Genomic DNA, 27769 nt, shown 5'->3' with positions numbered 1-27769 from the left:
TCAGAGCGAGCGCCATTAGACAGTTCTCATGCTCGCTCTGACGTCAGTGAAGTGCAGAGTTCATAGAATAACATTAGTCAAAATACAATCTGATTTTTTTTTTCTCACAGATTAGTATGAGCCCTGATGCTCCGTATATCGCTCGCCTTCATGGTTTCTATAGCTCTGTAGATGATAATGCATTAATGTCTGTTCTCTCCTCTGTCCGCAGAGCATCGCAGCATGGCGGCCCCAGTTGGCGCTCTTCTGTGGCCGGGTGCCTCTCCATATGGACCTCATGAGAGGCGACTGGGTGGCCGATCCCCGGGGTGTACCCAGCTGCCCTGGAAGCAACGAGGAAATCCTACAGTACTGCAGGCAGGTGAGGAATGGCTGAGATACCCTGACCAACCAGGGGTACTCCTGAGATACTGCTGAGCCCTTGTATGCTAGTCTGTCCTGTGTGATACTGTCTATTGAGCTGTGTATCTAATCCTTTCCTGTGTGATATGGTCTGCTGAGCTGTGTATCTAATCCTATCCTGTGAGATACTGTCTGCTGAGCAGTGTATCTAATCCTCTCCTGTGTGATACTGTCTGCTGAGCCGTGTATCTAATCCTATCCTGTGTGATACTGTCTGCTGAGCCGTGTATCTAATCCTATCCTGTGTGATACTGTCTGCTGAGCCGTGTATCTAATCCCATCCTGTGTGATACTGTCTGCTGAGCCGTGTATCTAATCCCATCCTGTGTGATACTGTCTGCTGAGCCGTGTATCTAATCCTCTCCTGTGTGATACTGTCTGCTGAGCCGTGTATCTAATCCTCTCCTGTGTGATACTGTCTGCTGAGCTGTGTATCTAATCCTCTCCTGTGTGATACTGTCTGCTGAGCCGTGTATCTAATCCTCTCCTGTGTGATACTGTCTGCTGAGCTGTGTATCTAATCCTATCCTGTGTGATACTGTCTGCTGAGCCGTGTATCTAATCCTCTCCTGTGTGATACTGTCTACTGAGCCGTGTATCTAATCCTCTCCTGTGTGATACTGTCTGCTGAGCTGTGTATTTAATCCTATCCTGTGTGATACTGTCTGCTGAGCCGTGTATCTAATCCTCTCCTGTGTGATACCATCTGCTGAGCCGTGTATCTAATCCTCTCCTGTGTGATACCGTCTGCTGAGCAGTTTATCATGTGTGATAGTGCCTCAGAGAATCACACAGTACTGCTCCCCCCCATTAGGATGTTCCTCATTCTCCCTCCTTTCGCAGATGTACCCGGAGTTACAGATTACGGGGGTGACAGAAGCCGCTCAGCCGGTCACGGTGACAAACTGGTGCCAGAAGCAAAAACCTGAATGCAAGCGTCGGCTGCACATCGTGGTCCCGTATTTCTGCCTCGGTGGGTGTGACCGGTGGGTGCCCCGAGGGGGCGTTAATATGAAGCCCCCTGTAGTGCCGCCCTGCGCCCCCAATAGCTTAATTCTTATTTAGATCCAAGAGTGTCCGTTCACTGCCAGCAAGCAGGGATCTCTTAGAAAGCTCTAGAACTTTTCCATAAGTGGGTGCCGGCCCTTTAATTGCCACGTTTCGTCTTTTGCAGTGAATGAGTTTGTCAGCGACGCTTTACTGGTCCCGGATAAGTGTCGTTTCCTGCACCGCGAGCAGATGGACGTCTGTGAGAGCTACCAGCACTGGCACGAGGCGGCCCGCATGGTGAGACCACCGCTATTGGCATAGTGCATTACCTGGGTGCTTCGATAGTCGGGACCCGTCTGGCGGGATACTGACCAATTCCGTCTTTTCCTTGCGCAGGCCTGTGCCGCTGAGGATCTGGATCTGCACAGTTATGGGATGCTGCTGCCGTGCCACCCAGAGAGATTTCGGGGAGTAGAGTATGTCTGCTGTCCGACACGTGCCCCCCACCAGGCGGAGCCCACGAGGGGGCAACCAATCACTGAGCTGGAGCCACAGGACCACGACAGAGGGTAAGAAATGAGAAAATACTGCAAGGGGAGTGTGTGGCCCCCATGGCGGTGCCCACGTGTGGAGCTGACACTGCTGCGTGGTGTATGACAGTCGTGGGCACTGTTATGGAGGTTATATGGAGAATGCTCGCCTCTATACCCAATTCCTTTCTTCCAGCAGGGGTGATATTGCTGACACCTAGGGGGCGCTGTTTATGACTTTTTTTTTTTTTTTTACAAGGGATGACGTTGAGATTGAAGATGATAATGTGGACATCATTGATGACGGAGGAGAGGACACTGCGGGGGCCAGCGAGGACCAGCACCCCCCAATATGGGATGATTATTTTGTGGGAAATGGAGAAGAGGAGGAGACCACCAGCAGCGCACCAACAATGCTGCCAGAGGTTAAAGGTTAGGCGCTACTATTGTCCTACGCAGCTTTTTTTTCATTATCACAAATATCAAGCTGAGATGGTATAATGTAGGCACCATATTGCGGCATTATTAAGACTCGGTATAGTCCTTTATATTGGAACTGTATGGTACTATTATGTATGCACTGTTTGGTGGTATTATTAGAGTACTTTATTGTACTGTTACGTAAGCATTAGGTATTCAATGGTGCTGTGCTGTAGACATTTACATGATGGAATTATTTAGGCACTGTATGGCAGTGTTGTTTACACAATATATAGTAATATTTTTTTAGGCATTGTGTGGCAGTATTGTATAATAACTATATGGTAGTAACATTTTGTGGCACTGTCTTCTGTAAGATTTTAGCTTTCACGATTTTGTACTATTTAAGCATTGTCTGGCACCGTGTTTGTTCATCATATGGCAGTAATATATAAGCACAGTGTATTAGTGTTACTTAGGCACTGTATAGTTTACTATTAATCTGACACCGTATTTCAGCATTTAGGCCTAGTATCATACTGTTTTATGTAGGCACTGTATACTGTTTTTTTTTTTAGACACAGAACTGTGCATGGAAGTAGGCAATGTGTGGCACTGTTATTTGTTCAGATAATGGTACTATTGAGTAGGCACAGTATTGTACTATTATTTAGACACTGTGTTGCGGTATTATTAAGACACTATATTTCATTAATATGTATGCCCACTGTTGTGCTGTTAAGTAGGCACTTTATGGCAGTAATATTAAGGCACTATTTGTTGTACTTTCATGTAGGCACTGTACAGTATTAAGTCACATTATTATGTAAGCATTATGTGGTGGTGTTATTAATGCACAGTATTATGTTATTATGTAGGCACTGTGTGGCAGTGTTATTAATGAAGAGTATTGTGCTATTATGTAGGCACTGTATCGGTGGTTTTAAGGCACATTATTTTACTGTTATGTTGGCATAAGATGATGGCCATACTGACACGTTCCCCCTTAAAGAATAAATGTAATGTTGAATTGTGACATGCGTTAATATTGTGTGTTGCTCGATGGTAGGGAGAGTTAGAGTTAAATTTGGGACTAGCCCAGAGCGGGAGGGGATACGGTGAAGGGACAGAGACAGTTTCCTGTCAGGATGTCAGACAGGGACTAGCGTGTGTCTGGAGTAGACCTAAGGTCTGAACAGTAGCAGTGACGCATGATTTGGGTGTCCCTAACGTGAGAGGAGACCATGAGAGAGGATAGCGTGATCGTAGTGGAAAGAAGGAGAGAAGTAATAGATCGAAGACTGTAACCGGCCAAGATGGGACAGAGAACGTGAGATGAAGAAAGTGCCCCAGGCTGGAGTTCCAGATCGTCAGAGACAGAGAGGAGTACGGGCCATACTATATTTCCATAGAAAGGAAATGAGACGCCCAACCATGAGTTGAGTAAAGGTCTCTTACTAACTGCACTGTAGTACTGAGCTGGGATGTGGTGAAGTAGAGAGGAACGGTGAAGATAGAGAACAAGTGAGTAAAGATTGTAGATTGTGAGCCCTCGCGGGCAGGGTCCTCTCTTCTCCTGTACCAGTCGCTGACTTCTTTTATTCAAGATTATTTTAAGTGTTTCTGCTATGTATACCCCTTTTTCACATCTATGTATCCCCCTTTTTCTGAAATCAGCGACGCGGGATTTCAGAACAAGATGGCGACCGTTAGCGGCTCATCTGCCGCACGGAGGTCAGCGGCGATGCAGCCGGGAGATGACCGGCTGCTCGCAGCAGAAGTACCCCGACCGGCGGCCTAGGCGGCGCCACTCCCTGGTCCTCCCTTCACACTTGCCGTCGGGAGATCAGCGGCCCTAGCCGCTGATCTCCCGACGGTAGCCGCATGGAGGTCAGCGGCGATGCAGCCGGGAGATGACCGACGCTAGCCGGTCATCTCCCGGCTGCTCGCAGCGGAAGTACCCGCACAGGCTGCGCCGCTCCCCGGTCCTCACTAACACGGTTCGCTGATTGGTCGCGGCCGCCGGCCACGACCACGACCAATCAGCGATATTGGCGCCAAATTTAAACACCGCTCTGCTGATTGGTCGCGGCCGCCCGGATAACCCCGCCCACAGTCCGTCATTCACCGTGGTACGCGGAACAGGAGACACCTGGCTGCAGCCGCAAATAGTCATGATGTAAGCGGAAGCAAGATCCGGCTGCAGCCGGGGGAATTACGTGCTGGCTGTGCGTGGTCAGCGATGTTGTCACAAGCAGTATTGACAACATGACGTAATTACAAAATTCATTAGGGGCTCCGGGGGGATACATTGGGGGGTTAATTTAAAGTAGTGCACAACCCATTTAAACACTGCTTTGCTGATTAGTCGCGCCCGGTCGGCCGCATACATATTCTAGAATACCCAATGCGTTAGAGTCGGGCCATCATCTAGTAATAATAATAATGAGGAAGGAATTGAAATTGTGTGAGGAAAACGCTCTGTATAGTGAAGGAAACGTTCATGAAGATATGTACCCGCTATCAACTGTATACAATTCCCACAAAGTTATCATTAAGAACAGAGTTTATTTTTGGACTGGTGGTCTCCCTCATTGAAGTCCTCAACATCTTGTGCTGGCCAACCAAAGTCATCAGTAACATGTGGCCTGCAAGGGCGTAGCGCCCCCATAGCACAAGTCCATGCACCCCCACCTTCATGTAACATTCCAGGGCGTGAGAGATGAGTACCTCACCCATGACTACTGCCACGTTACACTTGGTGTAGTCGGCAGGATCGAGTCTTGCAACCAGAAGAAGAAAGGGATGTGGGAAAACTCAAGTTGCATGGAGGATGGCGACCGTTTACATGGTCTAAGATCCTGCCGAGCATGAACTTTAAAATGGCGGTTAGTGGCGCAGAACAACGAGAAGTTCCCGCCCATCATGGGCGTAGAAGGTACAAAAGGGTGCAAAGAACTGTCCAACCCTCCAGAGGTTATGCCTGTCAGAGGGAGCTCCGTGATTGGAAGTGCCAGCCTACAGCGGGATTGGTCGCTTCAGTAAAGAAAGTAGAAGGAAAAGGCCTGCTCAGTAAGGTGTGACTCAAGAAAATGGGCAGAAGAGACTGAGAAACGGGATGGTGAGCCGAAGAGAACCCCACCCAGTGTGAGGCGGACCAGTGTCGTAGGACACCGAGCGGCAAGAGCGAGGGCATCATTTGTCAGTTGGAAATCGAGGAGATTACAGTACGGTGACAGAGATAAAAGTGATCATGGCTGAGTCAGGTCATCCACCCCAAGGAGAGGAGGGGCGTGCAGAAGATTCGGGTTGGCTGGTCCCACGGAGGACTGTCTGGTGTGGTATGGCTTCACCCATATGCAGGAACCTGAGAGAGAAATGCGGTCTTCATCTCCGGGTTTCTTAAGGACCTAGGAGGGAAGAGCAAGGGTCCGGCAGCTCATCAGTGATTTAAGAGGCCTGGGCCTCTCAATGGAGTAGAGAAGACTAGCCAGTACTCGGGAACATGCTGGTGGGTCCCTTGGCTGAGCATTACAGGCAGCTGGCTTCCCCAGGAAGTGTCACTTGCTTTGAAATGCAGCAGGAGCACAGGTTTATTTGAGAGCCATGGAGGCTAGTCAGCCTGAAGGTTTAACAATGGAGCACTGGAGTTGGCGAATAGCCTCACCGGTAAACGGGTCGGTCGTCATCCAGGTCATGGCCGGGGGCATTCGCCAATGTCCACATGTCTGGGGCTCCATTGGCGATAGTGGCGACGTAAGAAGGGCAAGACAATCCCCCTCTTACCCTTGCACCAAGTTCCCCAGTTAAGGAGGAGGAAGAGACCTCCCCAGGATAAGTAGGAGATTTTTTTGGAGGCAGAAGCTGGAGAAGGCCATGTTGTGCCAGTTTCTCCCTCGTGTCTGGAACAGTTCTAAGTTTCTGAAGGCCAAAATTCCAGCGGGTCTAGGACAGGAGTGGAGTAAAAAAACTGTACCCATTCTACGGACTGATGGGGGACAATAGACTGTGCCCTTGACAAAAGAGGGGCTACCCTTAAGTTAAAAGGAAGGACTGTGCTGTTTTATGTTGAGGGGCCAAATTAACCCGAGGGACTGGTGCCGGGTTAGGAGAAAAATAAAAAGGATTCGGATGGTTGTGGTCTCGGGGTACTAATAGAGTCGGACTGGGTCTGTGTCTCTCTCAACTGGTCTGGTCTAGGTTATGTGCAGGAGGGTGTCTTGATGTTTTTTAGGTTTCAGATGGCCGAGGACTGCCATGGTTAAAGAAGGGGGAAATGTTAGGAGATGGACATATTGCCCACGTTCCCCCTTGAAGAATTAGTGTAATATTTTATTGTTTAATATGAATAGGGACATGCGTTAATATTGTGTATTGTCCGACGGTAGGGAGAGTTAGAGTTAAGTTTGAGACTAACCCAGAGTGAGAGGGCTAAGGTGAAGGGACAGACAGTTTCCTGTGAGAACATCAGACAGAGCACAGTGTGTGTGTCTGAAGGAGACCTAAGGTCTAGACAGTAGCAGTGCTGCATGATTTGGGTGTCCCTATTGTAAGAGGAGACCATAAGAGAGGATAGCGAGATCCTAGCGGAAAGAAGGAGAGAAGTGACCGAAAAGCAAAGTGATTGATCGATCGGAGACGGGACCAGGGAAAGATGCCTAGCAGTACGGCCCAGAGTTTATAACTCGGAGAGATAACAGGCCAAGATGGGACCGAGAAAGCGAGACGAAGAGAGTGCCCCGGGCGGGAGTTCTAGAGTGTCAGAGACAGAGAAGATAAGTATCGGCCATAGTATAGCACCATAGAAGCGAAAGGATACTCGGAACTGCGGGTTGAGTAAAGGTCTCTTGCGAACGGGACTGTAGTACTGAGCTGGGTTGTGGTGAACTGGAGAGGAACATGCCGGGGCGTAAGATTAAGGCACATTATTGTAGTATTATGTAGGAATTTTGTGGCGGTGGTTTTAAGGTACATTATTGTACTATTATATAGGCCCAGCGCACAGTATTATTAAGGCATAATATTGTACTGGTATGTAAGCACTGTGTGGCGGTATTATGTAGGTAGAGGGTGGTACCGTTAAATAGTAACTGTGTGGTGGTATTATTTAAAGGGAAACTGTCAGTAGGATCAATCCTCCCATGCTGTCTATATGGGCACGTAGGTCATAGGAAGAAGAATAAAATGATACATTGATATATGCTATCTGATGTCTTACACCAGAGAAATCCACGTTTTTCTTAATATGTAAATGAGCAGTTAAGATCTATGGGCCGGATATAGATTTTCCAGAGACTCCACCTCCAGAGATTATTTTAATTATAAGGAGGCTTTACCAGTGTGAGATATGTAGATCTGGAGAGCAGACTGTCAGTTATTTATGTCTCCGACTAGTAGCACCCCCTTTTATTTACAATAAACTCTGCAGGCGGAGTGTCGGGGAGACCTATGCTCCACCCATAGATCTTAACAGCTCATTTACATATTAAGAAAAACGTGGATTTCTCTGGAATAAGACATCGGATCACAGATATCAAGGTGTCATTTTACTCCTCTTTGTATGACCTACATGTCCATATAGACGGATTAGGAGGGCTGATCCCACTGACAGATTCCCTTTAAGCACAGTATGGAGGTATTCTTTTAGCAATATAGAGGATATATTTTGTATTTCGCAGTTTCTCGCCCCACTGATGGGGTGGATATCTACTTTGAGTCTCCGCGGGATGGATCTGAACACGCCAACTTCCTACGAGCAAAAATGGAGCTGGAGGAAAGACGTATGAAGCAGATCAATGAGGTGAGCGAAATGTCGAGCCAGAAAATATAACTTCTGCAGCCGTCCTGATCCACCAATCAATTAAAGGGCATAAATGTTAGTGACCATTGAGCCTTCATCTTCCAGGTGATGAAGGAGTGGGCGGAAGCAGATAACCAAGCCAAGAATCTACCCAAGTCTGACCGACAGGCTCTGAACGAGGTATGTGGACTGGGATGGAGCCTGAAGGGATGATGGGAGTACCATCGTTTGTGGGTGTGGGGGTTAATAACAATTTGATCTCCGGATGGAGATACCAGGTAAGTAGAATGTGGCTGGCTGGGCCATAAATATTTAATTGCCCCCACCCCCTCTCTCACGTCCACTGAATAGAAAATATGAATTATTCTGGAGCGACAGGAGGATTTTCCCATGATAATATCCGCAGGTTTTGGAGCCATTAGCAGTGAAAACCGATATGAGAGACAGATGTAAAAGTCATTTATTTTGCAAATCCCTAATGTCTGGGGAAAGCGATCACTTTTAGTCCCACTTAAGTCTCTATCTGGGGGTCGTGTTACTGCTGAGCACGAGAGATAACGTGGCGGGGGGCGAGAGGAGATATCAGGAAAGCCGATCTGATCCGCTCGCCCCGTGTTATAAAAACAAAGTATGGGACAAGACGGCGCGAGGGCGGGAGGTTGTGTAATGGCGGATCTGATTACACGGAGTGGCGGATGTCACCCCATCTCCCCGGATAAAGCCCTTCAGCTGCGGCTGAGAATCTCCGGCATTTTCTGTCCAGTCACAGAAACATGGAGGATTCATGATGTGATCAGGATCTGCGCGGCCTGTAGTGTCATGTCCTGTCCACTGAGCTGTGTATGTAGGCCTATCATGTGTGATACTGTCTGCTGAGCCGTGTATTTAAGCCTCTGATGTGTACTATGTCTGCCGTGCTGTGCATCAATCCGGTGTCTCATCTAGAGGAGCCCATTGTGCTGTGCATCAATCCGGTTTCTCATCCAGAGGAGCCCATTGTGCTGTGCATCAATCCGGTGTCTCATCCAGAGGAGCCCATTGTGCTGTGCATCACTCCGGTGTCTCATCCAGAGGTGCCTGTTGTGCTGTGCATCACTCCGGTGTCTCATCCGGAGGTGCCTGTTGTGCTGTGCATCACTCCGGTGTCTCATCCGGAGGTGCCTGTTGTGCTGTGCATCACTCCGGTGTCTCATCCGGAGGTGCCTGTTGTGCTGTGCATCACTCCGGTGTCTCATCCGGAGGTGCCTGTTGTGCTGTGCATCACTCCAGTGTCTCATCCAGAGGTGCCTGTTGTGCTGTGCATCACTCCGGTGTCTTATCCGGAGGTGCCTGTTGTGCTGTGCATCACTCCGGTGTCTCATCCGAAGGTGCCTGTTGTGCTGTGCATCACTCCGGTGTCTCATCCAGAGGTGCCTGTTGTGCTGTGCATCACTCCGGTGTCTCATCCGGAGGTGCCTGTTGTGCTGTGCATCACTCCGGTGTCTCATCCGGAGGTGCCTGTTGTGCTGTGCATCACTCCGGTGTCTCATCCGGAGGTGCCTGTTGTGCTGTGCATCACTCCGGTGTCTCATCCAGAGGTGCCTGTTGCGCTGTGCATCGATCCGGTGTCTCCTCCAGAAGAGCACGTTGTGCTGTGCATCAATCCGGTGTCTCATGGTTCCTCATCACTGACTGTCGTCCTTCACTTTTCAGCACTTTCAATCAATCCTACAAACCCTGGAGAGTCAGATTTCCGCTCAGCGCCAGCGTTTGGTGGAGACTCATCTCGGACGGGTTGTGGCAGCTCTCAATGATAACCGTAGGGCAGCGTTGGAGAACTATTTGGCGAGCGTACAGACCACACCCCTGGATGTAAGCCACTCTTCCCTCGGCCTCCTCAGGTCTTTATTAATGTTTTCGGGTAATGTTATCTTGTGTCTGGTCTTGAGCAGTCGGAGAAGGTTCTTCTGGCCCTAAAGAAATATATACACGCTGAGCAGAAAGACCAGCGTCATACAGTGCGTCACTACCAGCACGTCAGCAGTGCAGAGCCGGACAGAGCTGAGACTATCCAGTTCCAGGTACAGCGGTCTCCCCCCACTTTTGTCTCTGCTGGTCTTCTCCGATGGTTTCCTCTGACAGTCATTATGGTGCGGTCTCTTTGTCAGGTTCTGACCCATCTCCGTGTAATTGAGGAGCGGGTCAACCAGTCTCTGTCTCTACTGTACCGGAACCCCCAGCTGACGCCAGAGCTACGGGAGCAGATCGGTGAGTGCCAACTGTACATGGCACACAGCAGAACATGGAACCCTCTCTGAACATTGTGTACATCGGAGCACCCCCATGTTTCAATACAGCAGCCATACAATACCCATACAGCCCCCTCATTCTACAGATACAGCATCTGTACAACGCCCTCATGCAAAAATGGCAAAGTACATACACAGCACCCACACAATGCACATACAGTACCCATACTCATATAGCACCCTCACACCACACACGTTCAGTGCCAATTCTGTACCCTGATAAGACACATACAGCATCCTCATATCAAATACATTATACCCATACAGATCTCTCAATCTACAGATACAGTACCATCATATAACACATGCAGAGTACTCATACAACACCCTCATCCCACACATACAGTACCCATTCTGTGTGCTGATAGTACACTAAAGTACCCATACAGCACGCTCATTGTACAGATACAGCACCAGCACCAACACAGTACCCTAATATGACACATGCAGCAGTTACATAGGTTGAAAAATAACCGCGATCCATCAAGTTAATCCTTTCTCCACCAATCATACATTTTTTTTCACTAAATTAACTATAATTCAACACATTTTTACCACACATACAGTGCTCTTATTCCCGCTGCATTCCATATATATGGCCTACATAGCACCTCCATACCACACATAAAAATATCCTGAAATCAAAATGCAGCTACCTCATTCCACATATACAGTACTCATACCATATCCTAATAGTACATACAGTACCCTTACTGTAACCTGATAATACAGTACCTATACTGTACCCTCATAGTACACATATCATACCCACAAACCACACAAAGCACTCATATCGAACCCTGACAGTACACACATCGTACCACCACACTACACATACAGTACCCATACGTACCCTCATATCACAAATTTAATGCACATACCGTACCCACGCATACAGTTCCCATTTTGTACCTCAATAGCACTCCTAAAATAAGCATTCGGTCCCCGCATTCCACAAAATGTACACATACAATACCCTGATAGCGCATACAGTCATCCCATATTACACCTATATTACGCATACTGTACCCTAATATTACACATTCAGAACCCACACAGTATAGGTACAATACACAGTACCCTTATGCAACACATTGAGAGTACTCATAAGTACTCATACAGCACACTCCTGCCACATATACAGCACCTACACAGTACCGTTATAAGATACATGCAGAGTACACATACAGTACTCATACTATACCCTGATAGTAGACATACAGCCACCTGATACTGCGCATATAGTACCCATATTGCACCCTCATTCTCCAGATTCAGCATCTAGAGGGTACCATTATAGGATATACGTATATTACTCATACAGTACCCTCATACCACGCATACAGTACCAATAAAGCACACTCACACACCACAGATGCACTGTACACAGCACCCTCATTGTACAGATACAGTACCTACACATGCAGAGTGCACATATACCATTAATCCACACACACAGTGCTCATACAGTCCCCTCATTCTACACATATAATACCCATACAGCACCCTGATGGCAAACTTACAGTTCCCTTGCAAAATCCTCAAACGACACATGCACAGTACCATGCAGCAACCTCACTCTATAGATACAGCACTTGCACATGATACATGCGGAATACCCATACAACACCCTCATACCACACATATCGTACTCATCCAGCCCCCTCATTCCACACATGTAGTAGACATGCTGTACCCTGATAGTACACCTATAATTTGCATCACGGTAGCTCAGTGGTTATCAATCACCGACAGCCAGCAGCCATCTTGAACATACTTAGGAAAGTCTCATTTTGCTGTAACATTTTGCAGAAAGTTGGTTGCGCACAGAATGGGTGGGAGCCAGCGATCTCCTGAGCTCAACACAGAAGAAGCTGAGCGATGACACCGATTACCCCGAGATGAGGGTCCCAGCCCAAAACTCTGCCGAGACGTCTCAAGGAGAGGGTGAGACGGCTAAGCCTTGTCTGGCGGTCTTCCCAGCCCGTTTCCCTTTTCTTGGCTGTCTCTTTACATCCTCAGTTTCGTGTGGTCTCTTATGAATATTTTCTTTCTCTCCTTGTCTTCTCCGCTTGCTTTGTCTCCTTGTTACTTTTTGCCTTTTGGGCCGACGGCTCGTCAGACTCCCAGCAGATAGAACGGAAAGGTCAGTGCCTGGGTGATGCATCTGTCTCTTTAAATCTCTCCTGCAGCCTCAGGGTCGTCTGCCGCCCATTGGGTATCCTTTAGAAGACAAAATCAGTAGTGTCGCCCAGTTTTAATATGTGAACCAGTCAATCTTCCCTCTATAAAGAGGTCTTCCCTTGTTTCCTACAGGCTCAGCCGTCTGGGACATGTACTCCGACTTCCCCCCCAGTGAGCGGACCATTACTTTTCCGGGACAGAAGGTGAGGCGCCCTCATCGCTTATATCTAATGGGTCAAAATATATGGAGGCCAGGTGATTACTCACGGTGTGCTTCTCATATTTAGGATAATGGATCAGTAAAACCCGTGCACTACCAGTCGGAAGACATCCAGCGCGATGAACTGGTGAGTAGAACGTGAGCTCTGACTTCTTTATGGGGAGTCTGGCTGTGTCTGACAATCATCACAACTTTACAATCTCGTTTAAGCAGTTTACTTTGCACTGACATCTTAAAATGTCAGTGCAGAGTACAGTGTGGACCACCCAGATGTATAAATTCTAGGGGCAGTTCAGAACTGGCTAAGTAAAATCTCTTAACCTATCCTGGACAACCCTATTTATCAATATCAGATCAGGTGGTGGCCAGACATCCATTCAAAAGTAGTCTGCTCAATATGGGAAAACTCCTGTTTTTCTGCCCAATGACTCCTTCCTCCTTTCGCAATCAGTCTGGGTCCACAATGATTTTGGAATGGATTCCATACTCCCGATTTAGTCAGAACCGTCCCAGGAACTAAGCCATAAAAAGGGGCAGGGCAAAGCAGGTGGGCCTCAACGTTGATAAGAATGGAGATACCCTTTAAGAGTCTTGTAATCCTGAATGTTGATTAAAGGGATACGAAAACGTAATAACAATGGCTGCTACTGTATCCAGACGGAGACTGATTGAAAACAGGCGCTCAAGACTTCCCGTCCTCATAAAGACTCCGCGTTCATTAATTTACCAATAATTCAGTAACAATTTCTTCTACAGGAACCAGACACCCTGGTCACGTTTAACCGGGGAGCTCTGATCGGTTTGTTGGTGGTGGCGGTTGCCGTGGCAATGGTGATAATTATAAGCCTTCTTCTCATCAGACGTAAGCCCTATGGGACCATCAGCCATGGGATTATAGAGGTGAGACATTCTGTACCAGTGCTCCTGTGACTTGCTGGTAACACACTGCACCCGATGGTCATCAGCGGTACTGCAGTTTCTATTTCCTCAATTCATAGTATGATTTTAGAGCTGCAAGGCATTGGAAAACCTTTTGCACTAGAGTTTTTGCCACTTTTGAAAGTGGATAGGTGTAGTGTAGGGCCTTTAAAAATGTCCTTTTTAGTGTTGAGCGAGTATGTTCTGTCTGAGTACGCTCGGGCCGAGCTCCGAGTAGTTACAGCTGCTCGGTGATATGGCTGAATCGCTCGCTCCCGTGTGCATGATTTGTGACTGTTAGACATTCCTCACATGTAATAAAACTGTCAAACAGTCGCAAATCATGCACACGGGAGCGATTCAACCATATTACCGAGCAGCTATAAATACTCGGAGCTCAACCCGAGCATTCTCGGCGAAAGGGTTAATAGAACATACTCGCTCAACACTAGTCATTTTATATATCATTTTGCAGGTGGAAGCTTCCAGGAGCCCCGAAGACAAGCACCTGAGTAAGATGCAGAACCAAGGCTATGAAAACCCAACCTACAGATACCTTGAGGAGAACAACTAAGGCGGGGGTTATGTTATTTTTGGGGGAAGAGGGGAGGGGCTTTACATCAGGGGAGGTACAATAAACGTGGGGGGGGGGAGAGGTTACAGGGATAGGGGGTGTACGGGGAAATATTTACTAAATTGGGAGCAGCCTGATGACCGGACCTGCTCCACCTGGATACGAGAGCAGTATCTGCATTGGTATTTATCGTCTCAGCCCAACCACCCTAAAAAAATGGTGTGATAAAAGGCTGAGCACAACAGGTTAACGTTTTTCGTCTCTCGCCCCTGAAACTGCACTTAAATTATTTATGACACTGAGTAGGGAAAAGAGACCGTTCAGCATTAACCTCTCGTTGTGGGATATGTCTCGGCTAAAATGCCCCACGTCCCTCCCCCAACATTCAGTTACGTCGCACCCCTCCCTTCCCCAGCTCTAAAATCCATCAGTGAGACCAACATTGCAGCAAATGCCGGGGATCCACGTGCGTTGCCGCGCACAATCATTCTCTGCTGCTTCGTAACTTATTTATCCGCACGTCGAAATCTCAGCAACTTGCCCCTTTTGTGGCGTAGGTATCTTTTACCTACTTACCGAGTGCCCCGGGTTTGAAGAATTTTGTGTTTTTTCTAAAAAAAAATCTGCATTTAAAGGGCAACTCCAGAAAACTAGCCGCCATTATCGGCTTGTATGTGATCTTAGGTCGATGCTTTCATGTGGGGGCCACCGTGCAAAGCGAAATCCAGAAAATTGCATTTTCCTCCTTATTGCTGTAGTTACATTGTAGCAGCAACCAACAGTGAAGATCAGCGCCCGTGTGATGGAGTTCCCCTTTAACTAGTCCTAATCAAAACTTACTACTAAAATCCGATTCCGGCTAAAGTTACAAGGATTCAATAATCGTTCTAAATGGCCGCCTAAACTAGGAAGGCAGCGGTACATTTTCCTCCCTATTAATTTTATTACACACCATCGGTATATAGAAGCGCCAGCCGGCGTGCTGGAGGTATGTGTTGTATATACGCCTTTTAGGTTTTGGTTTTTTTTCCCCATATCGCCTTTCCCATGATACAACTACTTCACAAGACTAGATTGTAGGTGGCAGCGCTGTAAAAATTGCATCAGATAACCGGTTCTTAGGACGGTAGGAGAATAGTCTGCAGGTCGTGTGAAAACCGGTCACGGCGCGACACCATAAGCAAAAAAAATATCGGATGGACAGTGGCCGATCCTCCGCCACCGGCAGCCGGGGTCTACCAGTCCACCAATAGTAAGGGAGAATCCAAAATTTCCCAATTTTTTTTCTTTACTAAAAGGTTAATGGCGGATTACGGAGATTTCTGTTAATGTAGTTTTGCCACCAGATTGAAAAAAAGAAATAATTTTGCAAGCGTGATTGCCCCTCCAGTACAAGTCGCGGCACTAGGGCTGCCATTAATGTTTTGCTTCCTAATCCCGTCACTTGCAGCGAGAGCGATAGACGCCGCCAAATTCATCAATAATGACCAGATCGATCAGTGGGGCCAGCGGCGCTCATCCGGAAAGCTAGACTAAAATACACCCCAAAACGAGGGGGGACCATTGGATCGTAGTAGTAGTTGTTGACGACTAAAGCGTAACGCTCGGCCATTGAACATCTTAAGAAGCAAAGCATGTGTGGGAAATGGTTCTTGTAAATACAGTAATGGAAGTTTCTAGGCCTGTAAATTCTAAACCGTGCATGTTAATTACTGTACTCGTTAACATGTCAATAAAAGTGACCAGGAGCTGAGGGCCTAGTGTGCAAAACAAAGCCTGCAGACATTGCCCATAGCAACCAATCAGATCACGCTTTTCATCTTCTAAACCAGCCCTTCAAAAATGTAAGCTGAAACCCGATTGGATCAAGAAGCTACATAGCAACCAATCAGATGCCTGGTGTAGAAAGCGATAGAACTAAGCCGATTGGAGGAGCAACAGCCAATAAGCTCACAGGTCTCACTGCTGTAGAGCCGGTTAGGAAATGAAAGCAGTGATCTGGTTGGTTGCTATGGGCAACCATATGAGAGATGGTCTGTAGGTTCTGCACAAAGGACCCTCTGCCTGGCAGGGTCACCGTTGTGTATTTGGGGGTGAACATAGGGGGTACTACGTTCGCCAGTGTGACATGACGACTGCTGAATATAATCATGATGATACGATTTTGCTGTATTTTCAACTCTCACCATCAATAAATATTAACTTAAGATAATAAAGGATTTGTAAAAAAATATTGAGCAGGGGGTTGGGAAGAAAAAAAAAAGTGTATATGATCCTATGTAGGACCAGAAAATATCCAGGAGACTTCCCAGACTCCCAGTCAGCCAATATCTCCCCCCATGCTTTATACTGCAGCTCTGCTTTTTCAGATTGACTCCTGTGTAGAAGCACAAACCCAGCAGGACAGTTTTGGAGATTCAGTTTCCATTACAGCGAATAACTACACGGAGCAAGAGGGCAAAAAAAAAAAATAAAAAAAATTAATAAAAGTCACAGTCGTGATAGATAACACTTTAAGAACAAACATTAAAGTTTAATCATAATACAACGAAAAACAAAATACAGGAAGCAAAGCAGCGTCATTAAACGACCCGTTCTCAGCTGCGATCAGAGTCACACAAGGGGCAGTATAGGAAATATCACATGATGGGGGAGGGAGACGTGGCGGCAGCGGGCGACCCTGAACATTGTCTGTACATACACAATGGGCGATAATACTTCAATACGGAATCGCCCACTGATGAGAAATCGGTTGCGAGCTGCGATTCGCAGGAAATTACATAAGTCCTATGTATTTGATGGAGGCTTCATGATACAAATCCCTGCGGTAATCCTCCTGGCGTTCTGCTGCTACGGAGTTCAGATCCAGCGGATCACATAGTAAAGTAGTGATACATTGTCGCAAACATGACCAGCATCTGTGGAGAAACAAGGGCAGTTATAGGGCGGCAGATGGTACGGAAAACGTACATGACTTAGAATGTTCCATGGATAGGAGATTAACCGAGGATTGAATTTCTAGGTCCAAATCCTCTGAGATCATCATTAAAGAGCAAGTATGGCCAAAAGGGAAAAATAATTATTTTTTCTTAATTTTAGAAATTTTTTTACTTTTTCTAAGACATTTACTTTCTAAAATTAAGAATTATATTTTTTACTAATTTTATAAAGTAAAAATACATGCAAGTAAAAAATAATTCTTTATGTAATAAAAAAATCTTTACATATTTTATAAAGTAAAAATAAGTATATATATTTTATAATTTCAAAGTAAAAAATATATATATTTTACATATTTTCTATTATACATTTAAAATCTAATGGATAAAATAAGTTAGAAAATAAACGAAATTTCTAATGTTAATGTATATATAGATTTCTCCATCATAAACCAATATATAATCTCATGAAAAATATGAAAGGATTGAATATTATGTAAAAATAAATCATTTAAAGAGATCAAAATTTCACAGCAGGTTGTAAAGCAAGTTTGATAGGATTTGTCAGCTAGGAGTGTGCAGCTCCCATGCTGCTGACATCTAGTGGTCAGTATGGGAACTGAACTACAAGATCCATTGTCTCCTCTCATTCACAATCCTACTTACCGTCCACATGAGAATTGCAAATCCAAACCAAGAGATCCCCCAGGTGTAGCTGTTTATGGCGTGTCCGATATGCTGAAAGCAGCCCTGAAATATCAAATGCACAAGTGTGACATAAAACAAGCAACATTTACTTGCAAAGTTACACTAGTCACAGCCAAAGCTGCGTTCATAATGTAGGTTATCATTGGAAGTTAAGTCCATGGTGCTCTGGCAAGCATCTGCCCTTGCCAACTTTTAAAAGGGAAGTTCAGGCTGGACTAACCCTTTAAGAAAAGGATAAAAGTTTTGTGAATTACCGTAGTGTATACGTAAGGAGAGAGTCCAACACGGCAGGCTTGCACATTCACGATCTGGAAATTGTTATCCCTGGCGCAACACCAGAATGGCCAAGGGGCGACAGACTCTGCAAACGAAGAGCGGAAAGTGGAGGAGTAGTCGACCCAGTCCTTGGGTCCGTCCACCCCGCAGCACTGCTTCTACAAAGACAAAGCGGCTTATATTACAGATCAATCATTCAAGACGCGATTCACACTCAGCATTTGGCTTGAATTTTTTTTTTCTGTCCAATAGGATTAGCATAACACATCTTAAAAATATTAAAGTTGCAAAGAAAAAAAAATAAATAATGTGCAAATTTAAAAACACATTTGCAACTTTTTTTTTTTTTTATTACCGTAATCATCCATAATTGAAAAAAAAAAATAAGTGTTGCAAATAGGCATTTTAAGATGCTGCAAATTTAAAGGAAAAAAACCTATTTGCAACATTTTTTTCCAATTATGGATGATTTTAATTATAAAAAAAAAAAATACATTTAACATTTATTCTTTTTAAGTTTGCAGCACATTATTTTTTTCCCCTTTGCAAAGTTTATATTTTTTAAAATTATGGATGATTAGTTTGTCAGGTTTTTTTTATTTTTCATAAATTGTATTTTAACTTTACCAAACAAGAAAAGGTTTCTTCCCCTTCAAATCAAAGTTAAAAGAACTGAAGGGATTGCAAGCAGAGGATTGATTTTACATTTTATTAACCCTCTGCTTTCAATCCTTTAACTTTGATTTCAAAGGGGGAAAAAAAAAACATTTTAAATGTTTACTAAAAAGTTAAACTATTTGCAAATAAAAACTTGACAAACTAATCCATAATAATAATAAAAAAAGTTGCAAAAGGGGAAAAGAAAAAAAAAAAGGCTGCAAATTTAAGACAAACAAAAAAATACATTTGCAACATTTTTTTCTAATCATCCATAACTAGAAAAAAATAAATGTTGCAAATAGTTTCTTTAAATTAGCAACATTTTTTTTCTAATTATGGATGACTAATTAAAAAAATACATGTTGCAAATATGTATTTTTTGTTTGTCTTTATATTTGCATCACATTAATTTTTTCCCCTTTGCAACATTTTTTATTTTAATTATGGATGATTCATTGGTCAAGTTTTATATTTAATACATTTTATTTTTTAAACTTTAATTTGAAGGGGAAAACACATTTATGTTCAACTAAAAAAGGATTGATAAAATAAAAAAAAAATATTGTCCTAAGGTCACAGCAGCTTTACACTTACATCCAACATGACCCTTTTCCAGAAGTTGGTGATCTCGATGCTTGTTGAGGAGGTGTTGTCCGCAAAACGGGACAGCATTTGTGCCTTGATGACATTGGAGTTTATCATCTACATAAAAGGGAGAAGAAATGATGAAACTGATCTTACAACATTGCTACAAATTAGCACAAATATATTGCTGCCACTTACGTAATCCCGATGTGTGAACGACGTTATACAGGAAGCGCATTCAAAGATATAGACGATCATCATCAGCACCAAGTACTGCAGGGGAGGGGGAAAGAAGTATTCAGTGTCATCACGAGATCTGATAGAGGGCAAGTACAGAACCAAAGCTCCCCCCCACCCCGACCTGGCTACTTTATACATGAGCCATCAGCTTACCACCATGAGCATGGTCCGGCTCCCCTTTATCGCAGCCACAATTCCATACACTCCCAGAACGAAGAAGGAGAATCCACAGAATATTCCAATCCAGCCTCCAGCAAAGACGTCATCTTTTCCCGTCGCCCCCAAAACTGGGTAAATGTAGTATGGATCAGTGGTGGCCCAAATAGTCTCAGCAAACAAGGCCAAGCCACAGAGCTGCGTACAAAATACAGGACAAGATCAAGATAAACGATAAGAGAGAACTACATCAGATTGCAACAGGAACGTACTGTACATAGGGAGCAGTATTATAGCAGTTATATTCTTGTACATAGGGGTCAGTATTGTAGTTATATTCTTGTACATAGGGGGCAGTATTATAGTAGTTATATTCTTGTACATAGGAGCAGTATTATAGTAGATATATTATAAGTATGCAAATAATCTTAGCTGATATGGAATCAATGCAGATACAGTAAAGTGAGACTTACGTGCTTATATTCAACACTTATAAGAGGTGACATATGTATCTCTTCTTCCCTTTAAAGGGGAAATATGCTGCCCTAGATTAAAAACATTCATGCCTGACCGCTCCCTTGTATCTCTCCATGAGCTTGGACTGACCTGTAAATCAGCATTCCACATATTTTCCTGGGGCTAGTGGTGGTGTTCTTTGTATAAATAGTTGTACGGAGGGGTAACACTTTTTAGTACAGTACAGACCAAAAGTTTGGACACACCTTCTCATTTAAAGATTTTTCAGTATTTTCATGACTATAAAAATTGTACATTCACACTGAAGGCATCAAAACTATGAATAACACATGTGGAATTATATACTTAACAAAAAAGTGTGAAACAACTGAAAATATGTCTTATATTCTAGGTTCTTCAAAGTAGCCACCTTTTGCTTTGATGACTGCTTTGCACACTTTTGGCATTCTCTTGATGAGCTTCAAGAGATAGTCACTGGAAATGGTCTTCCAACAATCTTGAAGGAGTTCCCAGAGTTTCTTGGCACTTGTTGGCCCTTTTGCCTTCACTCTGCGGTCCAGCTCACCCCAAACCATCTCGATTGGGTTCAGGTCTGGTGACTGTGGAGGCCAGGTCATCTGGCGTAGCACCCCATCACTCTCCTTCTTGGTCAAATAGCCCTTGCACAGCCTGGAGGTGTGTTTGGGGTCATTGTCCTGTTGAAAAATAAATGATGGTCCAACTAAACGCAAACCGGATGGAATAGCATGCCGCTGCAAGATGCTGTGGTAGCCATGCTGGTTCAGTATGCCTTCAATTTTGAATAAATCCCCAACAGTGTCACCAGCAAAGCACCCCCACACCATCACACCTCCTCCTCCATGCTTCACGGTGGGAACCAGGCATGTAGAGTCCATCCGTTCACCTTTTCTGCGTCGCACAAAGACACGGTGGTTGGAACCAAAGATCTCAAATTTGGACTCATCAGACCAAAGCACAGATTTCCACTGGTCTAATGTCCATTCCTTGTGTTCTTTAGCCCAAACAAGTCTCTTCTGCTTGTTGCCTGTCCTTAGCAGTGGTTTCCTAGCAGCTGTTTTACCATGAAGGCCTGCTGCACAAAGTTTCCTCTTAACAGTTGTTGTAGAGATGAGTCTGCTGCTGTGGCGCCCCTGAGGGTTCAGTCGCCACAGAGGTACTGCACCTCACCCAGAGGTGTGGCATCTCCTTCTCTCAGGTAAGGAGGGAGTTCTGCCCAGGACCCCTGCACTCAACACTACACTACTCCAGGCCGGCTGGAAGGGCATTATGCACTTCTTTTGCTGCCCCGTCCCTGGCTGGAGTGGGGGGAACCAAAAGTGAGGGGGAACCAATAGTGGGTGTGGGTGGAGGACGCAGACCAGGGTAGCACTTGAAGAGGAGGTATATATAAAAGGGGAGCCATCTTAGTCAGGGAGTTCAGTAAGGGAGTCAGAGGAGGAGAAATGAAAGGAGCAGGGGCTCCGCTCGGGAGTCAAGCCAGCATCACCATCAGCTGTGTATCCACCAGACTTCTGCACAACACAACTGATGGTCCCAACCCCATTTATAAGGCAAGAAATCCCACTTATTAAACCTGACAGGGCACACCTGTGAAGTGAAAACCATTTCCGGTGACTACCTCTTGAATCTCATCAAGAGAATGCCAAGAGTGTGCAAAGCAGTCATCAGAGCAAAAGGTGGCTACTTTGAAGAACCTAGAATATAAGACATATTTTCAGTTGTTTCACACTTTTTTGTTAACTATATAATTCCACATGTGTTAATTCATAGTTTTGATGCCTTCAGTGTGAATGTACAGTTTTCATAGTCATGAAAATACAAAAAAATCTTTAAATGAGAAGGTGTGTCCAAACTTTTGGTCTGTACTGTATATACAATAGTATCCAAGACAATGTCAGTATTGAGACAATTACCAACAGTCTCATTTATGATGGTAGTTGTTAGGAATACCCGACCCGTGTGTGCTTCCAGGGTTTCTGGCAGGAGCCAGTTCTATACAATATGTGCTCACCTCCTGACTAAGCTCAACTCACCATAATCACGACATTTCCAAACACGATGATTGCCACAAGGCCACTGCTGCCCTTTTCCGCCATCTTGACAAGTTATCTGTATTAGATTAAACAAATTATATTAGTTTACCTTTTGCCAAAAAGACTTCATACAGAAATTCTGGTTCCAGATCCTTTAAGTCTAATTTTTAATCAGGTTGCAGTTAGAGGTTAGAGACATAATAAGATCCTGCCTGCAGCCACCACTAGGGGGAGCTCCCTGTATACAGAGATACATGATAAGATCCTGCCTGCAGCCACCACTAGGGGGAGCTCCCTGTATACAGAGATACATGAGATTCTGTCTGCAGCCACCACTAGGGGGAGCTCCCTGTATACAGAGACACATGATAAGATCCTGTCTGCAGCCACCACTAGGGGGATCTCCCTGTATACAGAGATACATGATAAGATCCTGTCTGCAGCCACCACTAGGGGGATCTCCCTGTATACAGAGATACATGATAAGATCCTGTCTGCAGCCACCACTAGGGGGATCTCCCTGTATACAGAGATACATGATAAGATCCTGTCTGCAGCCACCACTAGGGGGATCTCCCTGTATACAGAGATACATGATAAGATCCTGTCTGCAGCCACCACTAGGGGGATCTCCCTGTATACAGAGATACATGATAAGATCCTGTCTGCAGCCACCACTAGGGGGGATCTCCCTGTATACAGAGATACATGATAAGATCCTGTCTGCAGCCACCACTAGGGGGATCTCCCTGTATACAGAGATACATGATAAGATCCTGTCTGCAGCCACCACTAGGGGGATCTCCCTGTATACAGAGATACATGATAAGATCCTGTCTGCAGCCACCACTAGGGGGATCTCCCTGTATACAGAGATACATGATAAGATCCTGTCTGCAGCCACCACTAGGGGGATCTCCCTGTATACAGAGATACATGATAAGATCCTGTCTGCAGCCACCACTAGGGGGATCTCCCTGTATACAGAGATACATGATAAGATCCTGTCTGCAGCCACCACTAGGGGGATCTCCCTGTATACAGAGATACATGATAAGATCCTGTCTGCAGCCACCACTAGGGGGATCTCCCTGTATACAGAGATACATGATAAGATCCTGTCTGCAGCCACCACTAGGGGGATCTCCCTGTATACAGAGATACATGATAAGATCCTGTCTGCAGCCACCACTAGGGGGATCTCCCTGTATACAGAGATACATGATAAGATCCTGTCTGCAGCCACCACTAGGGGGATCTCCCTGTATACAGAGATACATGATAAGATCCTGTCTGCAGCCACCACTAGGGGGATCTCCCTGTATACAGAGATACATGATAAGATCCTGTCTGCAGCCACCACTAGGGGGATCTCCCTGTATACAGAGATACATGATAAGATCCTGTCTGCAGCCACCACTAGGGGGATCTCCCTGTATACAGAGATACATGATAAGATTCTGTCTGCAGCCACCACTAGGGGGATCTCCCTGTATACAGAGATACATGATAAGATCCTGTCTGCAGTTACCACTAGGGGAAGCTCCCTGTATGCAGAGATACATAAGATCCTGTCTGCAGTTACCACTAGGGGGAGCTCCCTGTATACAGAGATACATGATAAGATCCTGTCTGCAGTTACCACTAGGGGGATCTCCCTGTATACAGAGATACATAAGATCCTGTCTGCAGTTACCACTAGGGGAAGCTCCCTGTATGCAGAGATACATAAGATCCTGTCTGCAGTTACCACTAGGGGGAGCTCCCTGTATACAGAGATACATGATAAGATCCTGTCTGCAGTTACCACTAGGGGGATCTCCCTGTATGCAGAGATACATAAGATCCTGTCTGCAGTTACCACTAGGGGGTGATATATTAAGAATAGCATTCTCAAATTACACCATGATAAATGTAGCAGAGGTTTCCATGGGCAATTACTCCACTTTTCTTGCATCAGTTGTCATACATCTTAAGCAATGGCCCTGAAGGCAGCATCAGATGGCAGCTGCTACACTTTCTATACTCCATCTATGGCACACATAGTAAATACATGCAGGACTGACACTTTAATGGCAAACATACATACATATATATCTCCAAGGTTCCTACATGCCCATAAAAAAATAAAAGCTTAACCAAAACGCCTGTGACTTTCTAATATGCTTTGCATTTCAATTCTACACTATGGTCAACATCTAGAATATTTGTGTCCTTTGTCCCAACCCAACCCAACAACTCCTGTGATTGATGAATTGCAACAATGAATACAATGTATCAGTGCAGAAGAAATGTAAAACTGCTGCAGTGTTTACACAACAATGGGCCGTACCATGTTCTGCAGCGACATGGGGAGGTTACTACTAAAAGGTAAAATAATAAATTCCACAGGGCTACCATCAGAAATAGAGGATTTATTTTCCCCACAGGTCTGCAGTCAATGTATACAGGCTATGCACTGCAACATCAGGCATATTGCAAATTAAAGACAGGTTTTTTTTTTTTTTTTTTACTATTTTTATAACACTGCAGCATAAGCACAACAGGTGAATATAGCGTCTATGTGAATCTTATGCTGTCATCTGGTGCAGATTCCCCCACATGTGAAGGTGACCTAAAATGCTACAATTTGCACCAGAAATATTAGATTCCTGGGTGCGGCCCCAACTATATGTCCAATGCATCCTGCGAGTTTCCATACGGGTTAGAGGTTAGTGGCATAATAAGAGTCTGTCTGCAGTCACCACTAGAGGGAGCTCCATGATAAGATCCTGTCTGCAGCCCCCACTAGGGGGAGCTCCCTGTATACAGAGATACATGATTAGATTCTGTGTGCAACCACCACTAGGGGGAGCTCCCTGAATACAGTCTCCATACAGGTAGCAGAGCTGAGCTTAAGGGCTCTTGCAGACGTGCACTGACAGTACATGGACTCATGTTATTCAATAGGGCCGTTCAGATGAACCATTTTTCTCTCGTTCCAACTGTGCAGGACAGGGGAAAAAAACAGCCCATAATAGTGCATGTAATATGCTGGCGGCTCCTGCACTCGTCCACATGTCTGCCATTTGCGGAGGGGACTGGCCCCAGTTTTCATCGTCTGCAGTCAGCCTAAAGGGGGTTTTCACTTTCAGAAAAATAAACAGAGCGAGTGCTCACCCTCCCCAGGTCCAGCACTGGCTCCCCGCCACTGGTCTGGTTTTGGTTGCTGATGTGATGTAATCGCTGCAGCCAAAACATCTAAGACCCGAGCAGCAGGTACTGGGCAGACGAGAAAGTACCTGTTTTTTTTTTTTTTTTTTTTCTTGTTTAGTTTAAGATTGGGATCCACTTTACTAAAAGTGGAAAAATCCCTTTAAACACTGGGTACAGATTATAGTGATGTCACCAGCATGTATGTTACATAGATATCACTTGCAGTCCTACGACATTATCTAGACTCTGAGATACCACTGTGCGTTACATAGGACTGCATGGAACATCTACTACATTATCTGTACTCAGAAAGTTATCACTGTGTTATCTGTGGTGTTACATAGGACTGCAGGTGACATCTACTACATTATCTATACTCAGAGAGTTATCACTGTGTTATCTGTGGTGTTACATAGGACTGCAGGTGACATCTACTACATTATCTGTACTCAGAGTTATCACTGTGTTATCTGTGGTGTTACATAGAACTGCAGGTGACATCTACTACATTATCTGTACTCAGAGAGTCATCAATGTGTTATCTGTGGTGTTACATAGGACTGCATGTGACATCTACTACATTATCTGTACTCAGAGAGTCATCAATGTGTTATCTGTGGTGTTACATAGGACTGCATGTGACATCTACTACATTATCTGTACTCAGAGAGTTATCACTGTGTTATCTATGGTGTTACATAGGACTGCAGGTGACATCTACTACATTATCTGTACTCAGAGTTATCACTGTGTTATCTATGGTGTTACATAGGACTGCAGGTGACATCTACTACATTATCTGTACTTAGAGAGTTATCACTGTGTTATCTGTGGTGTTACATAGGACTGCAGGTGACATCTACTACATTATCTGTACTTAGAGAGTTATCACTGTGTTATCTGTGGTGTTACATAGGACTGCATGGAACATCTACTACATTATCTGTACTCAGAGTTATCACTGTGTTATCTGTGGTGTTACATAGGACTGCAGGTGACATATTGCTTCATCACAAGGCAGCCCCAAAGTGTTCCCGGACCCTTGCAGGACACCATTGCTGGTGGAAGCTTCAGCCTCATCCAGCCACACGTCACAGAGCGACAACCATTCAGATCCAACAAATGACCAGAGTTCAGAAAAGTGATCACATCATATAAAAAAAGAGCAAAGTAGAAGCAGCCAATAAAAAGAAAAACTTCCTCCCAACACATTGGGTCTTAATGACTGACACTTCTCGGGATCTCAGCTCGCGGTCAGTCAGTGGGAACCTTCTTTGCCTCTGGTAACTATCCATTCCCAATCATGAGATGGAGACAACATAGGATATATCCGTATACGCCACTAACACAAGCTGCTGACCACATTGGGAGTTGTAGTTCCACAAAAAATCCCTAAACAAGCAACATTAACTTTTGATATAAATAAAATGCCATTGCATAAGTGTAAGACCCCCTGACCGACCCACTAGTCCTTGATGAGGTCTGTGCTCACCTGCAGCCACAGCCCAGTGTCAGGTGCGTGGACTCCACCTGTGTGGACGGCTGGAGCTCTGGAGTCCTCTGTGTGGAGCGCAGGCAGCAGCACTTACTTTTGAGGTGGGGTTAACTCAGGACTTATCTTATGGGGTGCAGAAGACACTGGAAGGTGGAGACAAGATCTGCCGCTCTCCTCCCCCACCTCCTGACTGGTTTTCCTCTATTCTTGGGGTCGGTGATGTTTACAGCGAGAACCTGAAGTCAAACTGGTTTATGGGAACAAAGAAACTCTGGGAGTTAATGTAGAGTAAAGTTTTAGAAAAGGACAAAACTGATCCAGATGGGCGGGCGGACTGCGAAAATAATCAGTGCCATGGGAACTAAGGGTGGTCTGATTGGTCGGACCCCCTAACCACATTACTTTCATTGTCAATGATATGGTAGTAGCATTACTGATGTGTCCTCGTTTTGGGGCCCCTCAGGGAGAGCCCAGTCTGCGCCATTGGTCATCTATGTTAGGTGTCTGTTCTTTAAGGGGTATTCTGTCTTCGCTAAACTCCGAATTCGGAGGCGATTTGGGTTGGGGACCTCGCGTCTACGGATACCTGTAAATCGTTGCACATGACGTCATCTGCTCAGCTCACCTCCTACTGCAGAATTCATCGGAGGCAGAATAC

The 27769-nt window shown here is 45.2% G+C and overlaps 2 protein-coding genes across 3 annotated transcripts in view; one reads left to right on the top strand and one right to left on the bottom strand.

Annotated features, from left to right (window-relative positions):
- APLP1 (amyloid beta precursor like protein 1) overlaps nucleotides 1-16815 on the top strand; it is a 36296-nt gene extending 19481 nt beyond the window's left edge. Inside the window, exons 2-17 of one of the 2 annotated variants that reach the window (XM_073655589.1) lie at nucleotides 212-361; nucleotides 1246-1375; nucleotides 1577-1689; nucleotides 1789-1961; nucleotides 2182-2354; nucleotides 8021-8142; nucleotides 8248-8322; nucleotides 9835-9993; nucleotides 10074-10202; nucleotides 10290-10389; nucleotides 12243-12377; nucleotides 12553-12576; nucleotides 12747-12817; nucleotides 12902-12961; nucleotides 13591-13734; nucleotides 14228-16815. In XM_073655589.1, the coding sequence (XP_073511690.1) occupies nucleotides 212-361; nucleotides 1246-1375; nucleotides 1577-1689; nucleotides 1789-1961; nucleotides 2182-2354; nucleotides 8021-8142; nucleotides 8248-8322; nucleotides 9835-9993; nucleotides 10074-10202; nucleotides 10290-10389; nucleotides 12243-12377; nucleotides 12553-12576; nucleotides 12747-12817; nucleotides 12902-12961; nucleotides 13591-13734; nucleotides 14228-14326 (1857 nt within the window). In that variant the 3' untranslated portion in view covers nucleotides 14327-16815. The remainder of the gene's footprint in view (nucleotides 1-211; nucleotides 362-1245; nucleotides 1376-1576; nucleotides 1690-1788; nucleotides 1962-2181; nucleotides 2355-8020; nucleotides 8143-8247; nucleotides 8323-9834; nucleotides 9994-10073; nucleotides 10203-10289; nucleotides 10390-12242; nucleotides 12378-12552; nucleotides 12577-12746; nucleotides 12818-12901; nucleotides 12962-13590; nucleotides 13735-14227) is intronic. The other variant, XM_073655590.1, reaches the window with a different exon arrangement.
- A 23-nt stretch (nucleotides 16816-16838) lies between these two features.
- Nucleotides 16839-27262, bottom strand: UPK1A (uroplakin 1A). Its single transcript, XM_073655591.1, has 8 exons — nucleotides 27109-27262; nucleotides 22422-22497; nucleotides 19888-20088; nucleotides 19693-19767; nucleotides 19504-19611; nucleotides 18228-18407; nucleotides 17932-18015; nucleotides 16839-17244 (listed from the first exon to the last, which is right to left on the bottom strand). The coding sequence occupies exons 2-8, from the start codon at nucleotides 22482-22484 to the stop codon at nucleotides 17200-17202; spliced, it is 756 nt and encodes a 251-aa protein (XP_073511692.1). The 5' UTR covers nucleotides 22485-22497; nucleotides 27109-27262; the 3' UTR covers nucleotides 16839-17199.
- Nucleotides 27263-27769: the final 507 nt, after the last annotated feature.

This window comes from Phyllobates terribilis, unplaced genomic scaffold, assembly GCF_046119375.1.
Source record: "Phyllobates terribilis strain yellow unplaced genomic scaffold, ASM4611937v1 Scaffold_12__6_contigs__length_324123572, whole genome shotgun sequence".
Lineage (NCBI taxonomy): Eukaryota > Metazoa > Chordata > Amphibia > Anura > Dendrobatidae > Phyllobates > Phyllobates terribilis.
The sequence above is the reverse complement of the archived record's forward strand: the minus strand, read 5'-3'. Positions and strand labels throughout refer to the sequence as shown.

Coding starts and splice junctions, on each gene's coding strand:
- UPK1A (XM_073655591.1), bottom strand. CDS start 22,484: ATGGCGGAAAAGGGCAGCAGTGGCCTTGTGGCAATCATCGTGTTTGGA. Junction 20,089..22,421: donor TTGGAAATGTCGTGATTATG/GTGAGTTGAGCT, acceptor TTTTGTACGCAG/CTCTGTGGCTTGGCCTTGTT. Junction 19,612..19,692: donor CGTTCACACATCGGGATTAC/GTAAGTGGCAGC, acceptor CCTTTTATGTAG/ATGATAAACTCCAATGTCAT.